Source organism: Ammospiza nelsoni, chromosome 14, assembly GCF_027579445.1.
Source record: "Ammospiza nelsoni isolate bAmmNel1 chromosome 14, bAmmNel1.pri, whole genome shotgun sequence".
Lineage (NCBI taxonomy): Eukaryota > Metazoa > Chordata > Aves > Passeriformes > Passerellidae > Ammospiza > Ammospiza nelsoni.
Genome location: NC_080646.1, coordinates 19,922,526 through 19,949,808, shown reverse-complemented (window position 1 = coordinate 19,949,808; position 27,283 = coordinate 19,922,526). Strand labels below are relative to the sequence as shown.

Genomic DNA, 27,283 nt, shown 5'->3' with positions numbered 1-27,283 from the left:
TACACTGTTTTCACACCAAATATTTTTTGTGGTCTACAGCCACAAAAATATATCATTATATTTAAGCAAAATCTCTCACCCTTCTAATGGCGGCATGAAACAGCGTCCTTGTGTGCCTCTCATATCTCTGAGGAGATCAAAATTCTCTCTGAGGAGAACCCGAGCCTTTGAAACAGACAGCTACAAAACAGAATGTGACAGAGGAAAAACACCTGATCCTTACAGGCACTTTTGCTTTTCCAAAGGAGCAACAGCTGTGAAAAGAGAAAACCATTTTACCTCCTGATAACTCTGTGATACTTGCACGAAATGTTGTCCTGGGGATGTGATCAGCAGCCCCCGGAGAGCGCCTGGACGGCCGCTCCCCTCAGCCTTCACCCGTGAGGGCAACGCGCCCCAGGGAAGTTTTGCTCTTCACACCTTCTCCCTAACCCTCGGGCGTGAGTTTCACGCGGTAGTAGGAGCAAGTGTCTCAATAAGAGCACTGAACTCTACTGGCTCCCGACTGAGCCGGGTGGGGACGGTCCGTGGTGTCCCCGGCCCGGCCCCTCCGTGGGGCCCGCCTGCGGCGCCCTCAGCCCGCCCGGCCCGGCCCGGCCCCGCCGCGGGAGCTCGGCGGGAGCTCGGCCCTCACAGAAGGCGCAATGCCCACCGTGCTGCCCCCGACCGGCCCGGTCCCGCCGCGGGAGCTCGCCCCTCACCGACGGAGCGATGCCCACCGTGCTGCCCCCGACCGGCCCGGTCCCGCCGCGGGAGCTCGCCCCTCACCGAAGGAGCGATGCCCACCGTGCTGCCCCCGACCGGCCCGGCCTCACGCACCCGGGCAGCGATCCCCGCCACGGCTCTGCTGCAGAAAACAGCCCTGTTACAGACTGGCTGCTCTGTGTTCTCAAACCATTCCCCCTTGCATGCAGGCACACAAGAGTTTAACGTTGAGGAGGGATTCAAATGTTGGCCCCTCACAGGCAGGCAGAGAGGGCTGTGGCTCAGGTTTCACTGGCACTTAAAATTAGGGGAAAGACGATCACAGAACAGTCAGGGTTGGAAGGCATCTCTGGAAACCATCCAGTCCAACTGCCCTGCCCAGAGAGGTCACCTGGAGCAGGTGACACAGGAACCATCCAGGTGGGTTTGGAATGTCTCCGGAGAGGGAGATTCCATGACAACCCTGGGCAGCCCTCCCAGTGCTCTGCCACCCTCAGTGTGCAGTTCTTCCTCATGCTGAGGTGAAACCTCTTCTGTTTTTTAGTTTATGGCCTTTGCTCCTCATCCTGTTGCTGGACACCACTGAAACGAGTCTGGCATCAATTGGCACCCAGTTTGTAGATATTTGTAAGTGTTAATTACATCCCCTCTCAGCCTTCTCCAGACTTAACAGGCCCAGCTCCCTCAGTGTCTCGTCTTCAGAGATGTTCCATTCCCTAACTCATCTTTGTGCCCTCCACTGGATGCACTGCAGGAGCTCCACGTCTCTCTGTACTGGGGAGCCCAGAACTCGACACAGCACATCAGCTGTGGCCTCAGTAGGGCCAACAGAGGGGCAGGATCATCTCCTTCAACCAGTGAAGAGAATGATTTTGGATCTGCTGACAAAATGAATCATTAAACAGATGAAGGGCTTGAGGGAAGAAGATAAGTTTTCAGCCTCAAGTAGTGAACCTGAGGAGGATGGAAACAACACAGAAAATGCACAGCAACAGCTAAATACACATCAACTGTTTAAACACTTTTCAAATTAAGATCTGAAAGACGCATATTGTTAAAGTAAAACGTCATTTTATTTGTTTTATTAGAAACATTGCACAGAGAGGCAGAGCTTTTCACAAGCACGTGTGAGCCCGTGCCTCCTGGAGGGTTAGTGTCTCTGGATACGCTGTTAAGAGCTTTGGCACAGCCAAGCACAGCTGCCGAGAGGGGCATGCACAGCGCAGGGCAGCAAACTGCAGCAGGGCTCTGGCAGGGAAAGGGCAACTCAAGGGTAGCTAGGAAATTCAGGTTTTCTAGGATTACAGTAAAATGAAGAGCAAAAAAGGCATTTCTCTGGACTTGGGTTTCTTCCATCACAGTTTTCAGTCCTCTCCACCACACAGGTTCAGCAGTGCCCTCTGGTAATCCCCTTTTGTGTCTTGCTGTAAAGCAAGGAAAGAAAAATACAAAATACATGTCAGGAAACAGCCATAAAATGGGTAAGCATATGAATTATATTCTAAACCTGTGGGACAGTCTGTGATTCACATTGAAGCCTTCTCAGCCTGGAGGAGACTATCTTGACTGAGTTTTACTTATGTGTGAAGTGAAATTATTTAATCATTCTTGCAATACAAATGCAAGGCCAAGAAGAGAGAAATTTGGGTATGAAAAAAGAGTAACACAACAAAGGGAAGCTGAAGGACTTGATTCTGCTCTGTCTCGCTGACCACTGCAAAAATCATGCACCAAGGGCACAGTTTAAAAAAATTGCTAATAATCTACAATTGACACCTTCAGGAAAAGATTCTGGGTTAAGATTTTGACTCAGCTTCATCTACACAAGGAATAATGTAGCATAAACTATTGTGAGGGTGAAGATCAGCTTTGAAACAGATTCACAAGCTCTTTACTTATGCCCCAAGTTAGACAAAATCTAGTACCTGTAGCTCCTGTCCAATCACAGAAATGGACAAAAGTCACTAGCTAAGGAGCCTTCTCCTTGAGCACTGAAATGGAGTATCAATTTAGATGTTCTATTTTCATTCAGCAATCACAGAACAATTGTCTCTTCTTTTGATCTGAGGATAGGGACTGGTGAGCAGAATTCTCTTTCAGAACACATCAGTTGATTGCACAAAGCCCACATACACTGTCAAGTGGCTGACAGGAACTGTACCAGCTGTAGACTGTGAAGATAAAGGTGGGTTTTCCCACAGTACATAAATAATACAATATTCTCTCTGTGGCCACTAACACACCTCCCATGAATTCTAGTGGTACCACGAATCCAATGAAGACTGCTGCAAAGGCCCATGATATAAAACCAAAGATGAAAAACTTGCCTGGATGAAATAATAGAGAGATTTTCCATATTTCCTCTTGAATTCACTCTTGATTTTCAGCATGTCAACCTCGCAGCGGGACACCATAATCCTGATCAGGACCTTGTCCCGGGTCCCCTTGCCCTACAAGCAGACACACATTTAGAGCTGCAATAGCTGAAATGTTACCATTAATTAATGGTAGGACAGCAAACTACAGGCAACCAAGATGAGCAATAAAAGATAAAATGAATCAAATCTTCTAATGTAGATCATTATTATGATGCAAGAATCTGAGCATGAATGTACCTGTCCCATCAGCAGTGTTTAACCAACCTGCAGTCACAAATTTAGCTTAGACTGTAAGCAGCACTTTTGGTTCACCAGCTCTTCCTGGAACCACCTCTCACCAGGTGTTTCTCGTTATTCCTTTTTCTTCACAAAATATTTTGAGGCCAATTTAATATCTTATTTTGGTATTCAATAAACAGCTTCTTCTGCTATCAGGTCTTGGTTACATGCAAAAGATGTGTCTAACTTTGCTAAATTATAATCATCTGGTCTAATAAAGATCTTTATAATGAAACTTTTTCCTACATTTCCCTATACCAGAGAAATCTGAACAGATAATCCAGGCTGGTAAGGGTTAAAGAATGCTTTTGAACAATATTAAGTAATTTATTCACATGCCAGTCACATTTCATGTGAACAGAAGTTGCTAACAATGACAACAAAAAAATAGTAGAGAGAAAAACCAGTCTTTCCTACCTTCATGGAATCATACAGTCTGTCTGCAAAATACAGCTGCTTGTTCTGAATGCACTGGACTGAAGAGAGAACAAGAATAGTTAAATATCCTGCCCATCCACAGGACACAGAATACTGCAGCCATTTTTAAAGCTATGATAAGTAGTCAAAATAAGCTTTTCAGCAAAAGTTCCTCCAAAAAGGGGACACAGAGAAAATACTTTTCCTGACATGCTACTTAGAAGTAATTTGGTTGAGCTCGTGACTGAACCACAGATGCTCACATTCTTAGGAAGGGTTTCCTTCCATGAAAATGCCATAATTTCAGGATTGTATAATTTCAGAATGCTGGCCCTCCTCCACAGCTCCCAGTTCATGGTTCCACTTCTAGAAGCGATCTCTCTGGAACACTCCTTGTATACTCATCCATGAGAAGCCTCCTTTTCAAGGCTGAGCTCTGTCTATACTCTATTTGCACTAGACAGTTCTCAGGTCACCCGGTCTGAAATGGATTTTTCCCTTAAAGAACTCCCTCTTAAACACAGTGACATCCTTGTCATCTTCACCTCATGGCACAGTATCAGTCTTACACCCTGCCTCCCTATTTCAGAGAATTCAGTGTCAAATCAGCTCTTCAATTAGCCCCTACCACCCTCACTGCCTGCCTGTCTCCTCCTCTCACACACACATGCTGTTTTCTCTCCAGCCTAGGTGGGTACTGAACCATTTCAACCTTTTTCTTTGCTTGGGGAAACAAACATTAAGCCCCTCTGTCAAATAAAAGTGGAACTAACAGCAGATCACAACACACATACATTTGAATTTTAACTGGAAAGCAAAGTTTACATCTTGCAGAGGGCAAAAGTAAGCTTCTTCTCAGTATCTGCAATATCCAAAAATACACCAGTGGATCCAACAACAGCAGCATGCCCAGCTAATTTCTCATCAAGCAGGGTGAATCTAGGTCCTACTTTATCATGATACATTGCAAGAGCCCTGAAAAGATCCCACATAAGGACAGTCTTTACTTCAGGGTAACTTACCAAGATTAAGGAAGGCATTCTCCAAATCTCCCTTAACCTCCTTCTTGATGCTCTCCAACATATCATATGGGCTGTAGCTCTTGTACCTCTCAAACACTAGCACAGAAAAGAAAGTAGGTGAAATCAAAACCAGACTAAGAACTGGCAGAAACAACCAACCAAAGCATGAACACAGACACAGGAATGTAGAGACACATGATTAATAAATATCCATGCAAGTCCTTCTGAGAATCCCATCTTAAATACAAGCAGAAGTTTGTAAAGGTCCCATGCTGTGGCCTTTTTGTTTTCCTTGAACACCTCCATAATCTGGGAAAACACCATCTTTATCCTGTACTGGTATTTTTTGAAACAACAGTGATTTAAGCTCTGAGAAGTCTTCAAATGGCTTTTCTCATGTGCTGCTTTCCAGCAGTACCAGAGCTGCTTTTGGGTCTTCACTGGCAGATGTAAGCACATGATATAGCTGAGCTACCCTGGCACAGAGGTAAAAGCCACAGGGCTTCTCGAGGTATCCTGCATCCATATTTTCTAGGTTTGCAACATCTTTGTTTTCAGGTATGTGACATGTAACTGAGCATTTACCTGTGTAAAAAAGAGCTGTACACACTTAAAATGTGAGATCAACACATGCACAGAAATAACTAGATTAAAAAAAATTAACACCTTGGACATGAATTAAGATTTATGAGATCTCCTATGTTTTTGAGTGCTTTTCACAATAATTTCAATCATACATGGGACAAAATCATTACCATTTTATTATAACTTTCTCTTATAGGAAAAAAAAATTCTGTCTCTTGAATAGTACCTTTCTGCAGGTGGGGAACACTTCTTTCAGTCATAATGTTGATCCACTTGGGGACATCAGTTCCCTTTCTCTTCACACCAGCATCATAGAGGTCCTGGGGTTAGAAAGAAAAAGAAAATCACAAAAAATCAGGAGATGCACAAGAGGCCATTGCAAATGTAGACAAATTTCTAATTGGAAAAACAAGCACTACTGGAACTGTGTCTGTGGGAGAAACACACAGGGACACGTGGTTGAGCAGGTCACCAGGACAACATTTAAGGATCTAAATCTGACACTAAGACTAATTGCTTTGTATTCACCTCTGGCTACAGCTTTACTCTGTATTTAGCTCTGTTTACCTCAGCAGAACTGCTCTTGACAGATGCAGAAGTAACAAACAAGCACTAACAGCCACCAAGCTCACTGCAATGGATGCATTTCCTTTTGTTAAAGGCTCTCTCTCTTCATGTATCTAAAAGAAATACCAGAGAGCTCCTGTATACTGGATAAATAGTCTGTGAAAATTGGTCCCTGAAGGCATCAGGATTGCAAGTGGCAGATTCACTGACACCATGCAAACATTACTGTGCAGGACAATCTGAAATGCACACACCTATTTCACAAATGCTCTCCACTTCCATGTTAATGTTCAATATCCCCCAAAGCCTGACCAACTGGAGATATTTCATGGTCACTACCAGCACTTACCCTGGCGTCTTGGTCAATCAGCTCGTAATCAATCACAGAGGTATCTTCACACCTTTTGCCCTTCAAACAAGATATCAGTATTTTAGAAAGGTTTCTATGAAAGTAAGCTGTTTGCTATGCATATATTCAGGTTTTTTTCTTTTTTTAACCTGAATTTGCTAAATGAGTAACTGCATACTCCACCCCATTACAAAGCTAATGCTGTAACTGCTGCATTTCTGTTAAAATACTTTGCCCTTCAACATTTGAATATTTTTTTTCCCCCCAAAGGTTGGTGAAAATACAGGGGAATTTAAGAGTGCATTTAAACCCAATAGTTTCACTGGCAGCCACCCCTGAGGCACATTGGAGAAAGTGGGAAACTAAACAGCCCTACCTTGGCCAGGGCAACCATGAGCTTGCGGAAGTCACCAGATGTGTCTGATATGATGTCCTTTTCCAGCTCTGTCTTGTACACTAGGAAACAAAGAGTTCTTTTCAGGCAAAGGGTAGCTCACAAACACTCCTTTACAAGAAAAGGGCTGCTAATTACTGTGTTTTATGCACATAAACAGCTACAGTCTAAGTCAGGTGTGGAGGACAATGAAAACGAGCCCACATCAAACCCAGCATTGCTACCAGCTAGTCATGAGGTCCATGCAATCAGTGTCTCATGGAAAGCTTACCAAAATTTTCATTTAGACACAAGTTGTATTAGTAGCAAACAGCCTTCAGTCTGTTTGCTATCAGGCAACAAGATGCAACTATATAAATCACACAAATATCCAGAACACCAGTACAAAACAGCAGAGAACCAAAGCAGATTCGAGTTTGATTTCTAATAATGAAATTCACACTGAGGGGAATTTATCCAAGTGATTTAGTGTAAAAGACATAGTACATGGAAACTTGCAAAGTAAACTCACTTTCCCTGTAGACTCTGTTGATTTCACTGAGCTCCTGGTTTGTTCTGGAGCAGATGATTTCAATGAGTGTGTCTTCATCAGTCCCCAGCCCCTGCAACACAAATGGGGCTCACTTAGGAGCTAGCAATGAACAGCAATGCTTAAATGGTTTAAAAACATTTTATGGACATCTCTTCCCCACTGTAACAGTTCAGGGATATTTTTTGCCAGCTGCTCCTGAGAAAAAACAGATGGAATATTTCTAGTGGCTTAGAGATTTGTAGATGTTCTCTCTGGGCAATGTGCATCTGCTTTGAGTGGCAGTGACAGTGGCCTCCTCACCAGCACAACTGGAGAAGGTCTGCTTATCATGGTCTGTGTGATTTTTTTTCTATCCACTGGGAGCACAGGAAGAAACTCCGGTCTTATCCTCCTGTTAGGATGCTTTTTGTTAAGCCCATCTGTAAGAGAATGTCACTTTGCAGGCAAAAATGGGCATAGTTTTCCAGAGGATTTCAAGAGAAGTAACATCCTGGGAAAATGTCTCATCCTGCAGTCTTGAATGTGTGGAAAATGGAGGCCATTATGTGGCAAAATACCCTTTGGGTAAAATGTCCCCCTTGAAGGGGCAAGAAAGTGGGACAAACCAAAAAATAAAAAAAAAAAAAAAGTAAAAGAGGGGTAAACCCCAGTAATTTTATTAATATGACTTAAAGCTAAGAGAACTAGGAGAGCTTTCTACACAATGGCTCTAATAAGCATCTGGGAAAAAATGAAGACTAGCAACATATATAATTTTCTAAATATTGTTGAAATATTTTCAAGAATGTGTAATAGAAAAATAATTAACTCCTCAGTGATAACTTTGTTTTCCTCAAACAAACAAATGATGCCAAAATCATAGCTTATAATGCTCTCTGTATCAAGCCAAACTTAAGCTCAGGCAAATTCAGAGCATTGAGAGGTTTTGCTAATTCAGACCAGGTCAGGAGTAATGGGAACTCCTTGGAATCTGGGAAAAGCAACCCATGGAGAGCATAGAATATTCTACATTTGGGACTAGCGTGAGGAAATTGCTTGGTCTTTAATCCCAAACCCCAGACTAGTCTGAGTCACAATAAATTATGGATAGGCTGTACTCAGACCAGGAGAGGGCAGCATCTGATTACTCAAACAGGGCATTTGGCCCACAGTTGAAGAGTTACCACCTCCATAGTGGGTTGGTTTTTTGGGTTTGGGGATTTAAGGAGTTTTTTTTGGGGGGGTCAGGGTAGTGTGTGTGTTTATGTGGTGGAGAGGGTGGCTTTGTTTTCTTATTTGTTCATTAACTCCTTTTTAATCATCTGGAGAAGTAAATTAATTAGTATTATTGACATGTTCTAAATTTCAGACATAACTTAGTACTTGTCTTTTATTCTTAAAAAAAGAACTAACTTGAACAAGGACATTCAGAATGTAAGTGATGATGAGATAATTATAACTACAATTTCCCAGCAAAGGTGACTGTACTGGCATGAGCCCCTCTCAAGTCTTGTTTCAGAAGCCTGCAGAGCAGATATTTCTTTCTGCAGAGACTGCTTTTGATGCCCCATCTTCCTCATCTTCTACACGGGGCAGCTCTGGTACAGGATGTTCTTTCCAGATCAGTGATATGACAACTGGAAATTACTGTCTGAACCCATCAATACCAGCAGAGGATCTGATGGCTCCTGCTAACAGCTGCTCTCTTAAAGGTTTCTCATACTATGAAGCTGTGCATTGTTTGTAAGAGCAGGCAGCAAAGCAGCCAGGCTGCTACTCCTGAGCTGACAAGAATGACTTTTTCCATAAAGAGAGGATTTAAGTAAGAGTTTCAAAACTAAATATCTCCATGATTTGTCTAATTTTTGAAGCCTTGCAGCTGGATATTTAAACTGTAGCACTAAAAAACCAAAATATCAGTTTGAAAAGGATGGCCCTGGATATGAAGTCCATGTTCTTTCCTGAGACAGTGACATCAGATCATCAATGTTAAATTTCAAAGCTTATTTACCTTCATGGCAGCTTTCAATTCAGAGGCATCATACTGTGCTGGTGTCTTCAGCAAGCCCAAGATCACTGCCTCCAAATGACCTGAGAGAGCAGACTTGAGTGCTGCAGAAAGTTCCTGTAAAATAAATGGGACGATGGAAGAAAAGAAATTAAAGCTCACTTCTGATCTCCAGAGAACTTAACCTGCAGGGCCTTAAGTCTCCAAGCCTGCAGCAGTGTTTCTTACACAGCTGACAAGAAAACAGAAACATAAAGAGCTTTCTGGCTGTGAAAGCCTAAGAAAGAAATTAGGGCAAAGGAATTTTTTTCTAATCCTCTGAAAATAAGAAGAAGTGCACCAGTGTCTGACACAGTGCTGGAAAGCACAGTGCAGACACATCTAAACAGCTTCACTCCAGTCCTGAAGCACTGATGCCTTGCTGGAGCTAATAAGCACAGATGGATCTGAGTTTGTCTCGCTGTGGTCACTGCTGCTCCATCACACTCCCACAGTTTTCCCAGCAGCACTGTATTTTATGTGGTTTTCCTCTTATCCCAGCCCTTTACTGGCTAAGACATTGGAAAATTGACTGCACACTTATTCCACTGGAAGGCCCAGCTCCCAAACAGCTAGGTGAGGAGATAAAAAATCATCTCTGAGCACTGAGAAATTGTGCCTCTCTTCAAGGAAACTATCAGAAGATTGCAGCCCAAATCCCTATGCTTAATTGCCAGTCAGCCCTAGAAAAAGAAACGGTCAGGGATGTTCACTGCAGAGGATGCAAACCTGCAGCAAACACTCAGATCCTCTTAAGGGTTTCAGATGCAACTTGAATTATGCTAGTATCAGCTTCACTGTGGTAATATATCAGACCAGGACAGTTACAAAGCTGAAATCCCCAGGATCAAGTCTGGGGTTCACACAGATCCATGAATTCCCTAAGCTGGTAGCATTCAGAAGGGAATTGCTGCATTTCAATTGCTGGTTTCTCACTAACAATCACTGAGCTGGAGAGGCAGAGGAAAAGGGGGGAGGGAAAGTGACCTCAGCTGAATTACAGAGAAGTTTGTGCCAGAGAGATAATGAACCAAGGCATTTAGTAATTTCCAGAGTCACCCACTTAACCCAGGGCACTAATTTATGCCAATACTGAATGCACCTTCTGCATGGACTGACCAAGGGAGGGAATGGGGGTTTGGGGCATCTGGGGCTTTAGACCTAGAAACAACCACTCCTTGTGGGATACAATGCTCCAGCCTTTATTTGGGTAAAAATGGGTTCTTCAGAACTGCCACAGGAAAACCAGCACATATCTCTGCAATAAATTTTAAGGAACAAGTTGCCCAGAGAAGTTGTGGCTGACTTATTGCTGGAAACGTTGAAAAGGCCAGGCCAGGATGGGGCTTTGAGCAACCTGATCTAGTGGAAGGTGTCCATCTCAGGCACCTACAGTCCCTTCCAACCTAAACCAAGAGTTTCCATCAGACACTGCTCATCCCAAAGGAATTTAAAGAGAGGTAGACTATGTGACATTTAAAAATTATGATCTAGTGATAGGTCCTGCAACACACAAAGCAAGCAGCCTAGTACAGCACAACACAGTGCCAACAAAATCTGCACAACTGCTGGCAAAGAGAACCATCAGACACTGTCCCTAGAAGATATACCTACATGTCTTTTCATATCCCACTTCCTCCTCTCATGTTTATCTGAGTGGTTCCTACTGCACATTTCCATTGTTTATACGATTGTTTTATTCTTTGGCACTTGTTAAACTTCTGATAAATTCAGTTTGTTCTTGGGTCACAGCAAGGGAAAAAAGTGAGAGAGAAACATGAAAAAAGTTGCAGATTTTCTTGACTGTGCATTTTCGTGGTCATGCAGAACATTTAACAAAGCTTTAAGTGACACATTTCATGCCTGGTGTCCATTTCTGTGCAGATTGTCCCAGTGTCCCCAGGGCAGGATGTGCAGGCCTGTGCACACATGCTCGTGTCCAGCCTGGCTGTGCCTCTGCATGTGCCTCTATCAGTCATGCAGAAAAGCTGCTGAACTCCCAAAACTTAACTCTACATTTACATTTGGGCTCAGATGAGTATTCTGGGATGCTACTTGAGGACTACCATTTGGGGTCTGGCAAACCTGGAAGAGATACATTCATCATACTCTGAATTCGATATAAAGTTTCCTCTTTTTCACCGGCATAAAACTTCAAATATGATAAGATTCTCAAAACTTCAAAAGAGAAGAGCTCTTGCCTCCCAGACAGCAAGACTCATTTTGCAGAATTCTGCACACATCTTTCAGATTTCTCTCCATCAATGGATCAGTACCTAAGGTATTTCTGCCAGGATAATTTTTAATGACAGTTCAACTCATTACATCACTATTCCACAGCTGCAGTGCTCATAGCACAAATGACTGCAGTGCTTTCTCAGCTAAGATACCTGTGTGAACAGAAACAGAACACTTCCCTTATGCTGAGTTGTCTAAACAAAATAAACAAAAAATCCAACACCCCCCAAAAATTATAAACCAATCAAAAGAAAAAAACCCAATCCCCTAAAGCACCTCTCTTTCATTCTCTCCTTTAAATGGAGGCACTTCATGCCAGTGACTTCTCAGTATTTTTAGCAGATTTCACCAGGGAATCCTGTGGATCCCAAGGTGATTTCTGAAGGTGCTAGGAAACCACCATCTCCAAGAGATTGCAGTCACAATTGTGCACATTCAATATATTTCAAAGTTCTATCAGTCCTAAACTGTGACAGCATGGACAAAGTAGATGCATCTTGAATTTTAGTGAAAAGACAAACCCTGAAAAATCTAACTGTCCACAAGAAAAATATCCAATAATTACTAATTCTTCATATTTTCCTACCTTTTTGGTTCTCCTCTGGTAGGCAAAAGCAATGTCCTGCCTCTGTTCATTGCTGCGGTTTGTCAGGATGTTGATGATGGTGACCTCATCCACACCTACAAAGACAGAAAGTTAGAGAAGCTTTCCTGTCCCTGTTCCTGTATCAGGATGCTCCCCAACACTCCAAACAGAGCACATGTGCTGTCTGCAGCAGAGCTCAGCAGCTCTCACTAGTTAGTGTTTATCCTGTCCTGGCTGTGGGAAAAGCCACCAATTGGAGTCCAGACCTTGGGTGGGATGCAGATCTTTGGACACATCTCAAAGTCTGGTTTGTGACCAGCTTTGCCACCCTGCCTTGTGCTTCACTTATGTGTCTGTGCACTAGTTCTCAAGCTCTCAGAATTCTGCAAAAAGTTGCTCGTGAACACAGACTTTAAAACTTGTACTTACTAAAGCCTATCCTGTCATCCATTTTAGTGGAATTTTTTCAATTAAGACTTCTTGATAAAGCAGTTATGTTTTCTGCTTAAGCCATTTAATCCATCACTCCAAACATGGAAATGGGAAAATAAACCAGTATATTTAATTCAGTATGTTTCAGAGGCTCAAAAGACAGAAAGGATTTTTGACACTGGAAGAATTAAGTATTTGCTACTTCTTTTTGAAATCACTGAAGATCCATGCTGAGCTGTAACTGGCACACCTAGAGGATGTGGATGCTCAAACTCCCAACTTATCTTTTAAGAAAGTGAACTGCACATCAGTGAAGGTTTACTTTCAAGGGAACCATTCCAAATCCATGCACTTCAGTGCAACTCTCAGCTTTTGAAGCAAACAGGTGGCTCTAATCTAGAGGTCAGAACAAGCCCAGATCTTCACCTGAGCTCTCTGTTTAATGCAAGTGTTATGAATCCCTTCTTTCACACTTGCACACACATCAGTGTAAAAGATGATTTCTTCATCAAAAACCCCAGAAAGTAAGGACTGGATCAGTAGCTACTAGCAGGACTCAGATCCCTGCCAGAATCCAGCTCCATTTCTTTTCCCTATTACCCAAAGTAACCTGAAACAAAGAACTGCAACAGATGATATAAAAATGAATCCTATACAGTAGGAATCTTGCAAAAAACCTTTTAGCCATTAGCTGCAGAGTCTAAAATTATAAGTTTAATCCAAAAATTCTCTCTCTTTCTTCACCACATTTTTCATGATGAAATCCTATATTTGGTAGCCTCCTGTCCCTAGCTTGTGCTGAGGCAGACCTACATCAGTCCTCTTATTCACACAAGCTGGGCCTGCAAATGATGCCGTAAGGTCCTGGAAAGCATAATGTGTCTAAGTTACAAACAGGCTGACTGCACATTTAGCCATAATCTACTCCTGCACATTTTAAAGTGTTCCCACATTATAAAAGAAAACAAATTCTCCCTGTCCAGAAATGGCCACACACAGACACTGAGCCTTTCAGCTCTTGCAGGCTCACAGTACAAGCCAATGTCTTAGCTTTTTAATAAATTCTGAATTTAAAACATTCTAGGCATTCAAAAAAGCAAATGACATTTTCAAGTTGTACCACAATTGCTTCAGATTAGAAGCCCACAAATGACTGACTGCATCCAAGTTTCTCATACAGATGCCATGGAAATATGAAGTTAACTCATGGCTCTGGCATTCAGTGGAAAGTCAGGGTTTGTACTTCATTCTCACTGGGGAATCATGCTGCACACACAGGATGCTGACTCACAGCTGCTGAGGTGGGGCACAGCAGGACAGCAGCTCCAACACTTTCCTTTGCTGTTTGCTAAAGTCTCTGAAAGTTTCAAGGCAATGAAACAGTTTATTTTCAAGTTTATTCTGGCTAGGCAGATCTTTATCCCTGCATTTCTATCAATGGGAAATGGAAAGAAAAGTTCTGCTTAATAACAGCTTTTCTTGTTAAAGAGGCAAGTGGTGGCATTGGTAAGATCACAGTGTTGGAACTCAGTCAGCAAAAATGAGGAAATGAACATAAATGGGGTAAGAGGGAAAAATTTAGATAAAACAAGACCATAATTTCAGTTCTGCTATTTTGCTTAGCAAGGGTTCACCAAAGCCAAACCATGTTGCAATGAAATATTTCTTTAGTGACAGTTTTGATATTTGGAATATGTGACTGATGCAGTTTGGTGGATTTCAGGCACTGCCCTCTCTCACCAACAAGTTTACTTCATAATCTTACAAACTCTATCAGAAGTTATGGGCACCTAAACAGAAGACCTTTCTCTAAGATTGAACTGACTGATTTACATGTCATCATTGTTTTAGCAATTTCTGGATGTAATGAATTTATTACAGATCTATGTTCTAAGCCCTTTCTTACAACAAACCTGTGCCTGAAGTCTGCCAGCCACAGAATAAAAAAGTATCCCATGAGTCCTCAATAGAAGGCTGCAAGTAACAAATATTCACAACCTAGTCTGACAAAATTATTTAACAAGTACTTGAGACACATAAAATGTCAATGCTAGGAAATAATTCTGAAACAGAAAAGAGACACTTCAGCAGTTGTCTTTGCTACAAGAAAAAAAAGAAAAGGAAATCTAACATAAGCTCTGTTAGTGCCCCTCTAGATAGTTTCTCCTGCTTAGGTTCATGTACATCAGCTGATCTATACACAGAGCACACTAGAGCATTACACAGAAATTAAACAGCTTCTTGTCCTATGCAGCAAAAAGCCAACATTTACAAAGGACATGCCAAGGCACTAAATGAATTTGCTGCAGAAACACAAGAGCAAAAAAAAATGAAACTTAGCCATGGCATTTATACCAAAAGGAAGAAGCCAGAACTGTACCAAGTTATTTGTATTATGCAACCTCTAGGTTGAACAATTGCTAACTACAAGGTTTTATATGACCTGGAGACATTTTTGCACATCTCCCTTCCTAGTCTGGTGGATCTATATAAACCCTCTGCATTTAATTCAGCTCCACTCAAAGCCCTGCAAAGGGCTGGACAATGCATTTGTGCAGAACAGGTTTTGCAGGTAGATCTAAGCCCAAATAAACACATCACAGTATTTCCCAGAGGTCCCCACAGATGAACACATGGCTTAGCAAACTCTGAGGAACTATCTGAAGAATTAATGCTGAAATATTGAGATATTACATAGAGCACAACAGTCACACACTCTGCCCTAGAACTTTTCCTTAAACCAAATATACAGCTGCTGCTCAGGCAGTAAAATAAGTTTTGGCCATTTTACAGAAGAATCACTAAAATGGAGATTCATTACTCTAATTCTGGGAGTTTCCATTACCATATAATAATTACCACAGAATTATTTATAAGGTAACTCTCCCAAGCTGGCCTGCCCTGATGGCAAACAGCAGACTTCAAGCTCTGTTTATATAAGGTATAGCCAGAGATAAGACTCCACAAGATATCACTTCCAAGGCAGTGCTATAACTTCCAAGAAATTGGAAAGACTGCTTTGGTGAGTGTGAAATACAGGCCCATTAAAGCATGTACAGACCTCCATTTTCAACACAATGAAAGCCCAAGGGCTTTATCTGAAGGGTTTATGAAGGGCTCAGATACCAGGTGTCCTTTATCCTTAGAGAGTAAAGCCTCCCAAATGGTTCTTACATGCCCAGGTTTTGGTTTTTTTTTTTTAATTTCCAACCACAAACCAGCTTGCATATATATTTACAACTCACCTCTCTTGCTGTTTTAACCTGAACAAGTCATACTCCTCTTCACTCTGTGAGAACTTACATTGCTTATTTCTACTTCCCACATTCAGTGTAAACTAAATGCTAGAGAAATGGTGATACTTCTAGGAAAATGTGGATGTAGACAGTCTGTTCAATATGGGTGTTATATTTTTATTACTACTACTCAGATATTTCCCAGAATTATTTTAAAACTCGTTTTTGCAGGTAGCTCTTTACATCACAGCTCTTTACACCAGTTCTTGTCTGGATGAGTTGGAATTCTCATTGGAGGAAAACCCTACATATATTTTAGAGAACTCACATTTTATCAAATATTCTGAATTAACAGATGAAAATATCCTGGTCCAAAGCATTCAAAAAGGGTCATAACACTCTCATACTTAATTCCCCACAAGAATACTTCCATTGTGAGATTCTTTAGGGTGGAAATCTGGTATCAAAACCATAAAGAGATTTTCCCCTTAAAGCCACCTTCCCAGAAGAAGTTCTGGGTAACAAACTAATAAGCAGACAGAAGCTCAAGCCTACAAACATGCAGGTCCATGAGTAAGTTCCTTATTTTTCCCTCAGAGAGTTGAAAATCATCTCTCTACTGAAATGTTTCCATGTAACTTAACTGCACTGCTTAATTTGCTGAGAGAAAGTGGAAAGAGAACTTGAGCTTGACCTTCCTGACTGGAAAAGCTTTTGTACTGCCTAGGAGATTGCAATTTCCTTTTGCAGTAATTAGCGGCTTGAGAGTTCAAATATGTAAGTTTGTACCTACCCTGAGAGTCTCATGGTGTACTTGAAATGTCTAGATTTGCCCTATAATCAGAGCTACAAAAAAATTATAAAGTCTGGACAAAACTCTACATATATACAAAGCATCTGCTACAAAACCTGATTATAGATAGAGATAGATAGAGAGATAGAGAGATAGATAGAGAGATAGATAGAGAGATAACTCATCAGGGAATTTTTTTTAAAAACAAGAAACAATAAATTATTCAAAATCAGAAGCGAATCCACTCTAATAAGGAATTTCTCTAGTTAAATTAAGTAATCTTGTGAAAGAATGCCTTGTGCTTGTTATGGAGGGGATATATTTTACATTTTATAGCAAGTCAAACATATGCTTTGCTGGCACTGATGGAAGACAGCATTTCTTTCTGATGAGAAATTGTTTGGCTTTTAAAGTTCTCTCTGACACGAAAGCAAAATTGTTGCTGGTTCCAGCTACGCCCAGCTGCTGCTCCCTGGCCTGGAGCAAGAGTGGAAAGCATGGCACTCCCTGTCCCAGGACAGGAGCACAGCCCCAGGAGTGTCCCAAGGCATCCCTGCAGGGCTGCACTCCACACTCCCGCTCTCCTGATGGTTTCCATGCCTGTCCAATAACCCAGCTCTGACAGGCTCACACTGCCCTGAAATACTGCACACTCATTTCAGATACTAGTTTCTGGGACCTCCTTTGACCCCAAATTAATACAAGAGGAATGCTTATTTAGTTCAAAACTCAGGATAAAGATGTTCAAACCAGCCCTATGCCGGTGTCTGGAGAGCGGAAAGGAGGAAGAAACGTCCAAGCCGACAATCCAGTAGAAATCCATGATTCAGAGCCCACTGCCAAAGGAGCTGACACTTCATTCTCAAGTGGCAGAAAAGAAGAAGAATTTGAAGTACTGATGAATCAAGAGAGGAAAAAAAAAAGTGATAACCTCAACAACTCATGGCTGCAAACTTAAAAGCACATTCAGAGCATGCACTTAGAGGGTTCAAATTCTAACTTGGTCAGGATTTCAAGGAACCCAACACCTCCCAAAGTAGGTATCCTTGAGTAAGGATATCAAAATGTTGGTGTTGAGAGCCAGCCTTGCTCTGGTTTTTGCAAGCCAGGCTTCTCCCTTGCCCCAGGGCCCACCTTTGGTCTTGATGGCCGTTTCCAGGGCCGCAGCGTCGCGGTCAGCATCGAAGTTGGAGTAGGCCTTCACTGTGGCATACGCACTTGGAGGGAGAGAATGCTGCAGGGAAAAGAACAAAAACCACAAAAAAACCCTTCAGATTTCAATCTGAAACACATTGGTATTTAGCCCGATGTTTAAATTCAAGAACTACCAGCAGGTATCTGTGGAAATGGAATCCTCCTAAGAGCCACTGAAGCCTCTTCTCCTCATGTGTACTGCCAGAAATCCCCTCACAGCCATGCTTACAGAATATATACAGATAGATATTGTATTTATTGCAGCAAAAACCCAACACCTTCCAAGCTTACTCACTAAACATCAATATTCTAAAATCCAGAGTTTTCTGACTAGATCTGAAGGAAAATTACTACAGGAAGGTAGTTTAAATTTGAAGTCAATATTTTACTTTTGATTACAGGCTACAGATAATAAAGAAAAAAGAATGAAATTGAAGATTAACAATGATAAAGTTAGAAAAAGTTTTGTGCACTGTCTCATGAACTTTAAATATAGCACACACACAAAAAAATCTATTTAAGGCCATAATTCTAGAAAGCAGAAGTTATTAATTTTTTTTTTTTTAAATTCTTGGCCTCCAGATCCTTGCTTTAAGCAGCATGAGGCTTAGAAAACCAAATGACATTTCAGATTACCATGCCAAGAGTATGAGGACTTGCAGGTAAGCTCACTTACTAAACAGATGCAGCATTTTCCAAGTTACCAGATTTGATCAGCTGTTTATCATGGTCCTCTCTGAGGATTAGAGCTGCAAACAGAGGGTGACCAGAACAGAGATTGAACCCTTCTCAGCTGCTTCAGTGGGAGCTAACAGCTTGTTAGCACCTCCCAGCGGAGGGTTAAATTAAACCACAGATTCTCATACAAGTAGCTGGGTAATATTCACAAATCTCACTCTGCTGAGGTCAATTTAGAAACCTAAACCTCTGGCAGAGAGGTAGAGCTACTAGCACCTGAAATTGCCACAGCCATTTCCTAAGTGAATGAACAACTAAGCTTTCTTGGAAAAGATCCCCAGAAACTTTTGTTTCCATCTCTAACTCCAAAAGGAAGCTGGGTTAATGAAAAGAGCTAAGCTACCCTAATAGCCCTGGAAAATATTTTTACATGCAAATTTTTAAGAGGAGCACTTTGAACTAAGAAATTCCATGGTTTCTGACTAATTCTGACCATATCCCTGTAGAGGTCATGCTGTTCTGTACAGATTCCTCTGGCAGCTGCCCCTGTGCCTTCTGCAGGCAATCTGTTTTGTGCTGTGGAGATGGGAAGTCAAAAAAGCACCAGTAAACTGAATCATTTTCTTTTGTCTCTTACCAGCAGTTCAGAGCAGCAAAGTGGCCCCAGTTTGGCCCAGAGCCACACCACAAAACACAGCCTTTGCTTTTAGTGGCAATGGAAACAGTAAATGGAGACATGCAATGCAGCCTCAGAGAAATCCGTGTGCCTGAGAGATTCCTGAGCCAGGCACCCCCATCCTGGGGCACTGCTCATTGACCTGCACTCTGCATCATCTCAAACAAGTCCCCTGGTGACCCCAGCAGAGCTGGGCACCTCTCCTTCCACCCAGCCCCAAGTTTTTGCTGAGTAATTTGGATGGAGTAGTTTACTGCAAGGATGATGCCCACACTAACAAAACACACAGCATATTTGCAATTTGGTGGCCATTTCCCCTCTGTCCCTCCACCCAAGGCATGCACCAAGTCAGACTGAGTTTCCCTGACACCTGACAGGTCTTATCAGGGTGATTGCCTTTGAAAAACAGCCATTTCAATTCCAAGCTACTCAGTTACTCTGGTACACTGCTGTACCACAGTACTAGTACTCTGTGTTTTCAGACAAAGCTTTCAAACTGACTTTCCACTTAGTTCAGTACAAAATTCTTTTCAATGTGGCAGTAAAAGTCCAGATAATGTGCAAATGCACCACCTGTCTGGGCCAAACTAAAGCAGAGAAACTGGTTTTCTCCCTATGCATTCAGTGGCTTCAGAGGTCCTCTACCTGCTTTACTTCCTCTGAGCTTGAGAAATTTAATCCTACTGGGAAAAATGAGGGAGAAACAAGTATCACTAACAGCTTCAGAGGCTTAATTTAACCTAAAACACCAGGACACCTAAGTATTCTGAGAATCTTTCTGTACTCTTGCAGAGAGGTGCAGAAGCTGAGAGCATAGATCAAGGAAAGGAAAGGAAAGGGGAAAGGGAAAAGGGAAAAGGGAAAAGGGGAAAGGGAAAAGGAAAAAGGAAAAAGGAAGGCAGGCTGAGGCAATCAGGTCCTTCACCTTCACTCAAATCAGGTCCTGTACCACTGATGCAGGGCACAGCACAGCACTGGGGCTCAGCCACAACCATTCTATACCCTCAAGGTTTAAATTGTAAGAGAAACATTGCTGGCCCAACTCTGTGTTTAACATCAGGTAATTTGCTAAACCACTGCTCAGAGGAACTGCTCTAATGCTGCAGAGCTACACAGGGCAGCTACTCAGTAATTCTGGATTCCAGCTCAGAGCACAAGGAGCTGCCTGAGCCTTCTGACACTGCAGCAGGATTTCTGAGGGAAATGCTCCATGGAACAGTATTCAAATCTGACTTTTGCAACTACTTGCAAGAATCAGGGAAGAAGCATTTCTGCCCTTGAGAATAGATTGCTTAATTATTATTCCAAAAGTAATTCTCCATTGAAACTCACAACCATGAAAGCTGAAGACTTGACTGTTTTTGCACTACAAAACCAGTTTTACTGCTTACCTACAGTGCACTGGCCAGTTCTTTGCAACAGCTCTTCTACAAACATAGTCTGGTATAATTAATTTCACAATAAGTACCAAAAATTGGCAAAATATTTGCTTGTACTAAGCTCAGACCTGCAGCTACCAGCTGTAAGATTTATATGTGTAGCAAGTTCATTAGGAACGTGATGAAATAATGCATGGATGGGATTCACTTCCTCTTCAGTGACAATCACAGAGCCACAAATCCATGGCATGATATGCTGATACCACAGTGGTACTCTACCATCTAGCTGCAACTGAAGAAATTAAACAAAGAATTTGGCTTTCTGGTATTTCAATAAAATTATAAACCAAGTGCAGATGTGGTGAAAAATACACAATCAAAGCTAAAACAGACAAAGAGAAAGTAAGTTTGAGAAAATAATTTTTTTCAAGAGCTAGTTTGGTTTTGGTGATAACCATTACAGGAATCAGATCCCCAATATTTTTGTTCTCATAATGTTCTCCATTTTTAACAGGAAAAAAAAAACTCCGAGGGTATCAGCAAAAGCAAACTCATTTTCATCTTCTGTTCTCATCCTTAACTGACTTGTTCCTTTGGAAGGAACAGGGACACAAATGCAGACATTTTTTTCCCTGTGATGTCTTTGATAAGGCCCAGCAGGAGGATCCTGGATTAAATCATGTAACATCCTTAAATCATGTAACTGTCCTATGGTTTACAGCTGGTTTGTGGATGAAAACTGATCACTGCTGATGAGGTTTTTAGCCAATAAAATGTTTAAGAGATGTGTGGAATCTTGTAAACTGTACAGCTCAGTACAATTGTTGGTGCAGAGTCCTGTAAAAGGAACAAGATGAGACATTTCAGTAAAACAAACTATTTTGCTTAGATAATTATACTTACATCTCCTTCAAGGCTGAGCTTGCTTAGAATTTCATGTACAGTGGACATCTTGAAAGAATGCTGGAGAAAGAGAAAAAAAAGTACAAAGAAGATTTAAATATATTTACAGTTCCATCAGTGTGTTCCACCAGTCCTGAAGCACTGCAGCACCTCAAGTGACACAGTCCAGTGGATCTGCTAATAACAAGCAGGAAAGAAGATTTAAGAGTTCCCAAGCCACACCACCATTAATAATGCAGCAACAAGAGGTCTTCATTCCATTGTACTATAAAAATTCCTTAAACGAGCATTTCTTCTGCATTTTAAATACTCAGAGGGGAATTTGAGAAATCTCTGCCTCAGAAACAGAGTTGCCTAAACTCAGGACCAGGAAAATTACTCAGAAACATTATAGCTTGGTCCAGCTCAAAGAACAGCAACGAGCAGTAGCATTCACATGCCCAATTCCTCAAGTGCTCAGGAAATGCAGTGGAATTATTTCTTTTCTTGCAGGCATTTAACAAAACCATAACCCCATTTAATCTTTAACCCTGGATCTGGATCTTGTGGTTTTGTTGTAGCTCTCCAGGACAAACACCACTTAGTAACACAATTATCAGAGATGAGGTAGTAAGGACTAGATTAAAAAGAAGAGCCATTATGGCAACTTAATATCAGTGCTCCATTGCCATGACCTGGATAACATCTTCCTTGTAAATGCAAAAAAACAGGGAAAATCCCAGCCCTGAGATGGGTTATATCCATGGCAGAAATAAACACTGATGTGATAAACTTATGTTACAACACTTTGCATGTTTTAAACTCTGGATTCTGGTCAGGGAGCTTGCCAGAGCTGTATTGCTGTTTCAGTGGAAGGGTCCCTCAGCTAAGGAAAGCTTTTCCAAAGGTTGTAAGCCAGGGGCAATATTTAAAAGGCTTGATGCATTCCCCAAACCCTGCTCTCAGATTTCTCCAGAGAAAGGACAGACACTGCTGCTCACACTGCTACCCAGGCACCCAGGATGGCACCTGCAGCAAACATTATTTGCTGTTAAATGAAAGCTTTTTTCCCAGCACCTCTACAGCCCAGCACCATCAAACAGGGAAAGGAGCTGGCTCCGGAGAGGACAGGAGTCCTCTGGTCCTTTCAGCTGGATTTCAGATGGCTTCAATCCTCCAGCAGTCACTGCTCTGACGGGATGGGGCTTTCCCCAGAGGAACCAATCTCCTCTCCACCCAATGACCAGCTAAGGACTTGGGGAACCAGAGAAGAACTATTTTAAAGTTTCTTGATAATGGTGATCTGGTTAAAACTCTAGGAAAAAGTGTTTTGTTCTTGTTGTTTTGTTTGCTTGTTTGTTTGTTTTAACTCCTGTAAGGAGAAAAGCAAAGAAATTTTTTGGCAAAAATAGCTAGTGCTACAAGAATAAAACACAGCAGCAAAATCACAGTACATTTGTAATGTAACTGCTGCTGTCTCACATTTCCTCATTTAGAACACAGAAAGAGAATTTTCCATCTTCTGAAACAATCTAGGTTTAAATAACAAAAGCAACTTGACTTCCAACAAAAAGTAGGATTCCAGGGGAAGAAAAGACAGAACAAAATGACGGCCATGCACTGATATATTTGAGAATAAATGTTTTTTTCAGGGCTAAAATCCAACCCAGGCCTTTAAAGACAGCCTCCAGAAGTTGTAATAAGCTGTTACCAGCTGTTGGCATTATAAACCATGCTGGGTAGAGGGGACTCATATATATTCCTGAGTTATGAAATTCCTGATGTTTACTCTCCATAAAATGAAGAGCCTGTGAGACCTTTGTACTCTGACAGTATTTCAACTATTACCAAAGATGAGCAACTGAAGTCCTTTAGTCTTGTCACCAAGAAAACACCAGTGAGAGCTGAAACAAAGCAACTGCAGCATAACCTTTCACATGAAAAAAACCCAAATCACTGAACAGCTTTTTGCATGACTACTGTTTCTAAATCAATTAAAAACCACACTGAATCAGGTTTCTTGGAACAAAAGACTTGATCAGAGTCCAGGAACAGAACTAACACACCCTCACATAGAGCTGGAACTCCAGGTTCATATCACCAGGACACAACAATGCTATAGCAACTGACTGCCCATCAACAGCAAGCTGGCTGAAGAAAAAAAAAGGGAGCTCTTGCAAGAATCTTTGCAGAGAACGATTTTTTTACCCAGAGAACAAACACAGCTCTTGTCACACCCTGCTCTGCAAAGCACTCGTATTTGAGAACAGACTCTCACTGTTCTCTGATGGACCGATTTTATCTGATGCAGCTTTGACAAGTCCTGGATGGGTTTGAACATGTAAAGAGAAAATACTTGCACCAGCCTGCTCTTCCTGCACTGGAAAGGAATCAGGTTCTACCTTCCAGCTGTAAACTAATGCTTCAATACCTTAAGGCAAGTTTCTACAACCAATTTCTAAATGCACATTACACAATCCTCAATCATATTATTCTGCTAAAACAGATGGCATGTTTTGACCTCAGCTCTCCCAGAAGGCACTGGTTTACAGCTCTGTTACTATACTGGCCCAGTCTCTATTCACCAATTTATCCCTGAAACTCTTTGGTAAAGGAAGAACATGAATTTAAAAGCAGCCCCATATCTTGATTTCCAGGGCCAGCTCACACACATTATGGAAAAACCCCCTGTGTTCCATGGAAAAGTTTCAGGTATGCACAAACAACTGCATTGCTCAATCAGCAGAATTAGCATTTTAAGAAGCATTTATTATACCACGCAGAGATATGAGCAAAGGGTGTTCCCAGACATCTGAGCCAAGGAAACGGCATCCCCGGAATGAGAGAATGGAAACTCTTCCACTTGGAACACATTTGTGTCCAAAAACTAGGGCAAGCCTGCTAACAGAGAGGAGGGAGAGTGAGGAGGACCTGCAGCATCTGCTGTAAATGAAACAAGGGCTCAAAATCATTCATATATTTACAGTGCTAAGCAGGAGTACAAACAGGCCAGGCTGCATCTCCCCAAATCACCCAATAAGGGTTAGCACATCACTTAAAGCCACTACTTGGAGCAAAAAAAAAAAAAATAAAAATCATCTTCTTTAAAGAAAAGCATTTCAGAACCCCATTAAACTGCTCTACCACTAACTACTTGAACCATTTTCTTCCACAGACACTGCTAATAACTCAGGAAGTTCCATTCCAGGAAGATACCATGCACATACAAAATAAGGGACCTTTGTTTCTTCAACTCAAGTTATTCTCACTTTTCTCACTTTTGAGACTTTACAAGAAAACCTCTTTGGGTTTTTTTTTTTTTTTGGTTCATCAAGGCAAACTACCAAAGACTGGCCAATGGAAACACCCACTAGGGCTGTTTATCACAACCAGCTCTAGTAGCAGAAGGCACACACAAGGATAAATCGCTCAAGGGCACACTGGTTCCAGGAGCCTTTCACTCCTGCGCTGTCTGTCGGGGTCTGCAGCTCTGTGCACATATAGCATTGGAATATGAACATAAGAACTGATGTTAAACACAAGTAAAGCTGCCACGTATAAGCACGCAACCCTCTTCTGCATGACTGCGCTGAAATCGTTTCACTTCTCTATCAGTTAAAGTACCTGGCAACATTCCTGTGCCCAACCTCCCCTCCTCACGGGAGGGGGAAGCGGCGTCCGAGCTGACTCACGGCCCACAGGCAGCGGCAGGAGCGGCAGGGCGGGAGGCAGAGCCCCGGCCGGGCCGGGAGCGGGGAGGAGCCGGGGCTGCTCAGGGGGCGCTGCCCACCCGGCCCCGCCCTGCCCTGCCCTGCTGGGCTTTCCCGCTGCCCTTTCCTGCCGCCCGCGCCAGCGGCCGCACCCCGGGCGAGAAGGGAAGGGAAAGGAAGGGAAGGGCAGGGCAGGGGCCGCTGTCCCCGGCGGGCTCGGGGCTGCGCCGTGCCTGCGGAGCAGTTCCAGCCTCGCCCCAGCTGAATGAACACCAACAGCCAGCCTGGCCGGCCGGCACAGCTCCTCTGCAAGCCTCCGCACCGAGGAGCGAACTTACGGTACCTTGGTCAACCCAGCGGAGCCTTTGTGTACCTTAACGACGAGCAGAAATCACTGTCTGGGGAAGTTTGGGGAAGTTTGGGACAGGTTCCTCTTTCCTGAGCGCTGTCGCCACACCCAGAGTTGCTGCGGGGCGCACGAAGCTGCCCGAGGGCTGCCTCGCCCGCGGCCCCACCGTCCCAACGTGGAACCGAGCACGGAAAAGTAACGGGCGGGCAGGGCCGGAGGAAGGGGAGCCGGGCGCGGGAGGGCGGCGGCCGCCGCAGCCACGGCCCCGCTCCGCATCCTGCCCGCTCGGAGCCCGCTCCGCATCCTGCCCGCTCCGCTCCCCCCGCAGCAGCGGCGGCGGCTCCCGCAGCGCGACCCCCGCCCGCAGCCCGGCCCGGCGGCGCTGCCGCCCCCGCTGCTGCCGCGCCGCCGCCGAGGGCTCACCTGTCTGGGGCGGGCAGGGCGGCTCTGGCGGCGGCTCGGGCGGCTCTGGCAGCAGCTGGGGCCCGCGGCAGCCCGGGCGGGGTTTTGTAGGGCCGGGCGGGTCCCTCCCGCCCCGGCGCCCCCCCGGCACGGCGCTGACTCACCCGGCCGCGCCCGGCTCCGCCGCAGGACGGGGACAGCGACGGGGTGGGCGAGGGTAGGGCAGAGCAGCCTCTCCCTCCGCACCCGTGCCCCGCCGGACGCCCGGGGCTTCCCGAGGTTGTGGCGGCGCCGGGAGCAGCGCCCTGGGCTGCAGGGCTCGGGCTCAGCCCTCAGCCCCCAGCCCCGCTTCCCCACCGGCCCGCTGGCCGCCCACCCTGCAGCTGCTGGGGCAGGACGCCCCGTTCGCCTCCCCCCAGCCCTGCCCCAGCGCTCCCGGGGCAGCAGGGGGTGTTTGCAGCCCCTGCTTTGGGTAACTCAGAGCAGCGCGGCTCTGGCAGCGCTGGGGCTCTCGGGGCACAGCACAGGGCCCGCACCTCGAACGCCCCCGGCAAGCCGGGCCCTCCCTGCCCCGGAGCGAGAGCTGCGCTCGTACACAGCAAAACACCATCGGTGTGCCAGGTGGGGCCCAGGCTGCTTCCACCATCCCTGCAATGGGCAGGTGGGGCCCAGGCTGCTTCCACCATCCCTGCAATGGGCAGGTGGGCGCTCCCTGATTCCACCATCCCTGCAATGGGCAGGTGGGGCCCAGCCTGATTCCACCATCCCTGCAATGGGCAGGCGGGGCTCAGGCTGCTTCCCGCGAGCCGTGCTCAGAGTTCAGGGGTATCTGAGCAGGGAGAAGCCTGAATGACGTCTGGCAGAAGCAATAAATGCTGGAAGAATGAGACACAAGCTCTGCTCTGAGGCTGACTCATTATCAGGCTCAGATAACCCGAACAGGCCTACCACACCCAACACACGGACAGGAAATCAAAGCTTCTCCCAGCCCGAGTAGTGAAAACTCAATTATAGAGTCCAGGTGTTGCACTTGTAACAAGGGACAAATACAGTTTAAAAGCATTTGCAGACCTTCAGTTGGATCACTTGAGATGATTGTTTCACCTTAACAGCATGGAGAATTGACGTGAAATGCTGCAGAAAAAAGCAAGCACTCCCCACTTCCAGTACAAGCAGTCATTCCTGTAACTTCAGCGTGGTTTTCTTAATCCCTGCAGGTGAATAGATGTGCACAGTTCTTTCAAGAATATGTGGCCACTCAGTCGATTTAATTCTGCAAAGAGATACCTGTCTCTGCTAGTGTAAGTATTTTCTGTAGGCATAGACAGAGATGGCAGACATGGGGTAAAAATGTTTTAGGCTTAGCCAGGTGCATAAAAACAGCAGTGGCAAAAGCTGGCAAACACAAAAGACACAAGAACATGGGCTGAGAGACACAGGCTGCAATTCCTGGGGTGAAACAAGGTCAGCAGTA

General features: G+C 43.9%; 1 protein-coding gene across 1 annotated transcript; it reads right to left on the bottom strand.

Annotated features, from left to right (window-relative positions):
* Positions 1 to 1,756: 1,756 nt before the first annotated feature.
* ANXA2 (annexin A2) lies at positions 1,757 to 25,925 on the bottom strand. Its single transcript, XM_059482026.1, has 13 exons — positions 25,831 to 25,925; positions 21,370 to 21,429; positions 17,674 to 17,773; positions 12,079 to 12,173; positions 9,219 to 9,332; positions 7,208 to 7,298; positions 6,679 to 6,758; positions 6,303 to 6,362; positions 5,613 to 5,706; positions 4,802 to 4,897; positions 3,780 to 3,838; positions 3,029 to 3,155; positions 1,757 to 2,125 (listed from the first exon to the last, which is right to left on the bottom strand). Exons 2-13 carry the CDS (start codon positions 21,415 to 21,417, stop codon positions 2,070 to 2,072), a joined length of 1,020 nt encoding a protein of 339 aa, XP_059338009.1. The 5' UTR covers positions 21,418 to 21,429; positions 25,831 to 25,925; the 3' UTR covers positions 1,757 to 2,069.
* Positions 25,926 to 27,283: the final 1,358 nt, after the last annotated feature.

Bases quoted from the DNA above. Each gene is read 5' to 3' on its own strand.
- ANXA2 (XM_059482026.1), bottom strand. From the start codon at position 21,417: ATGTCCACTGTACATGAAATTCTAAGCAAGCTCAGCCTTGAAGGAGAT. The intron at 7,299-9,218 runs GTAAATAAGCTT...TTTGTGTTGCAG, and splicing joins AATTGAAAGCTGCCATGAAG to GGGCTGGGGACTGATGAAGA. The intron at 2,126-3,028 runs GTTTTTCATCTT...CTTTACAGCAAG, and splicing joins CTATTATTTCATCCAGGCAA to ACACAAAAGGGGATTACCAG.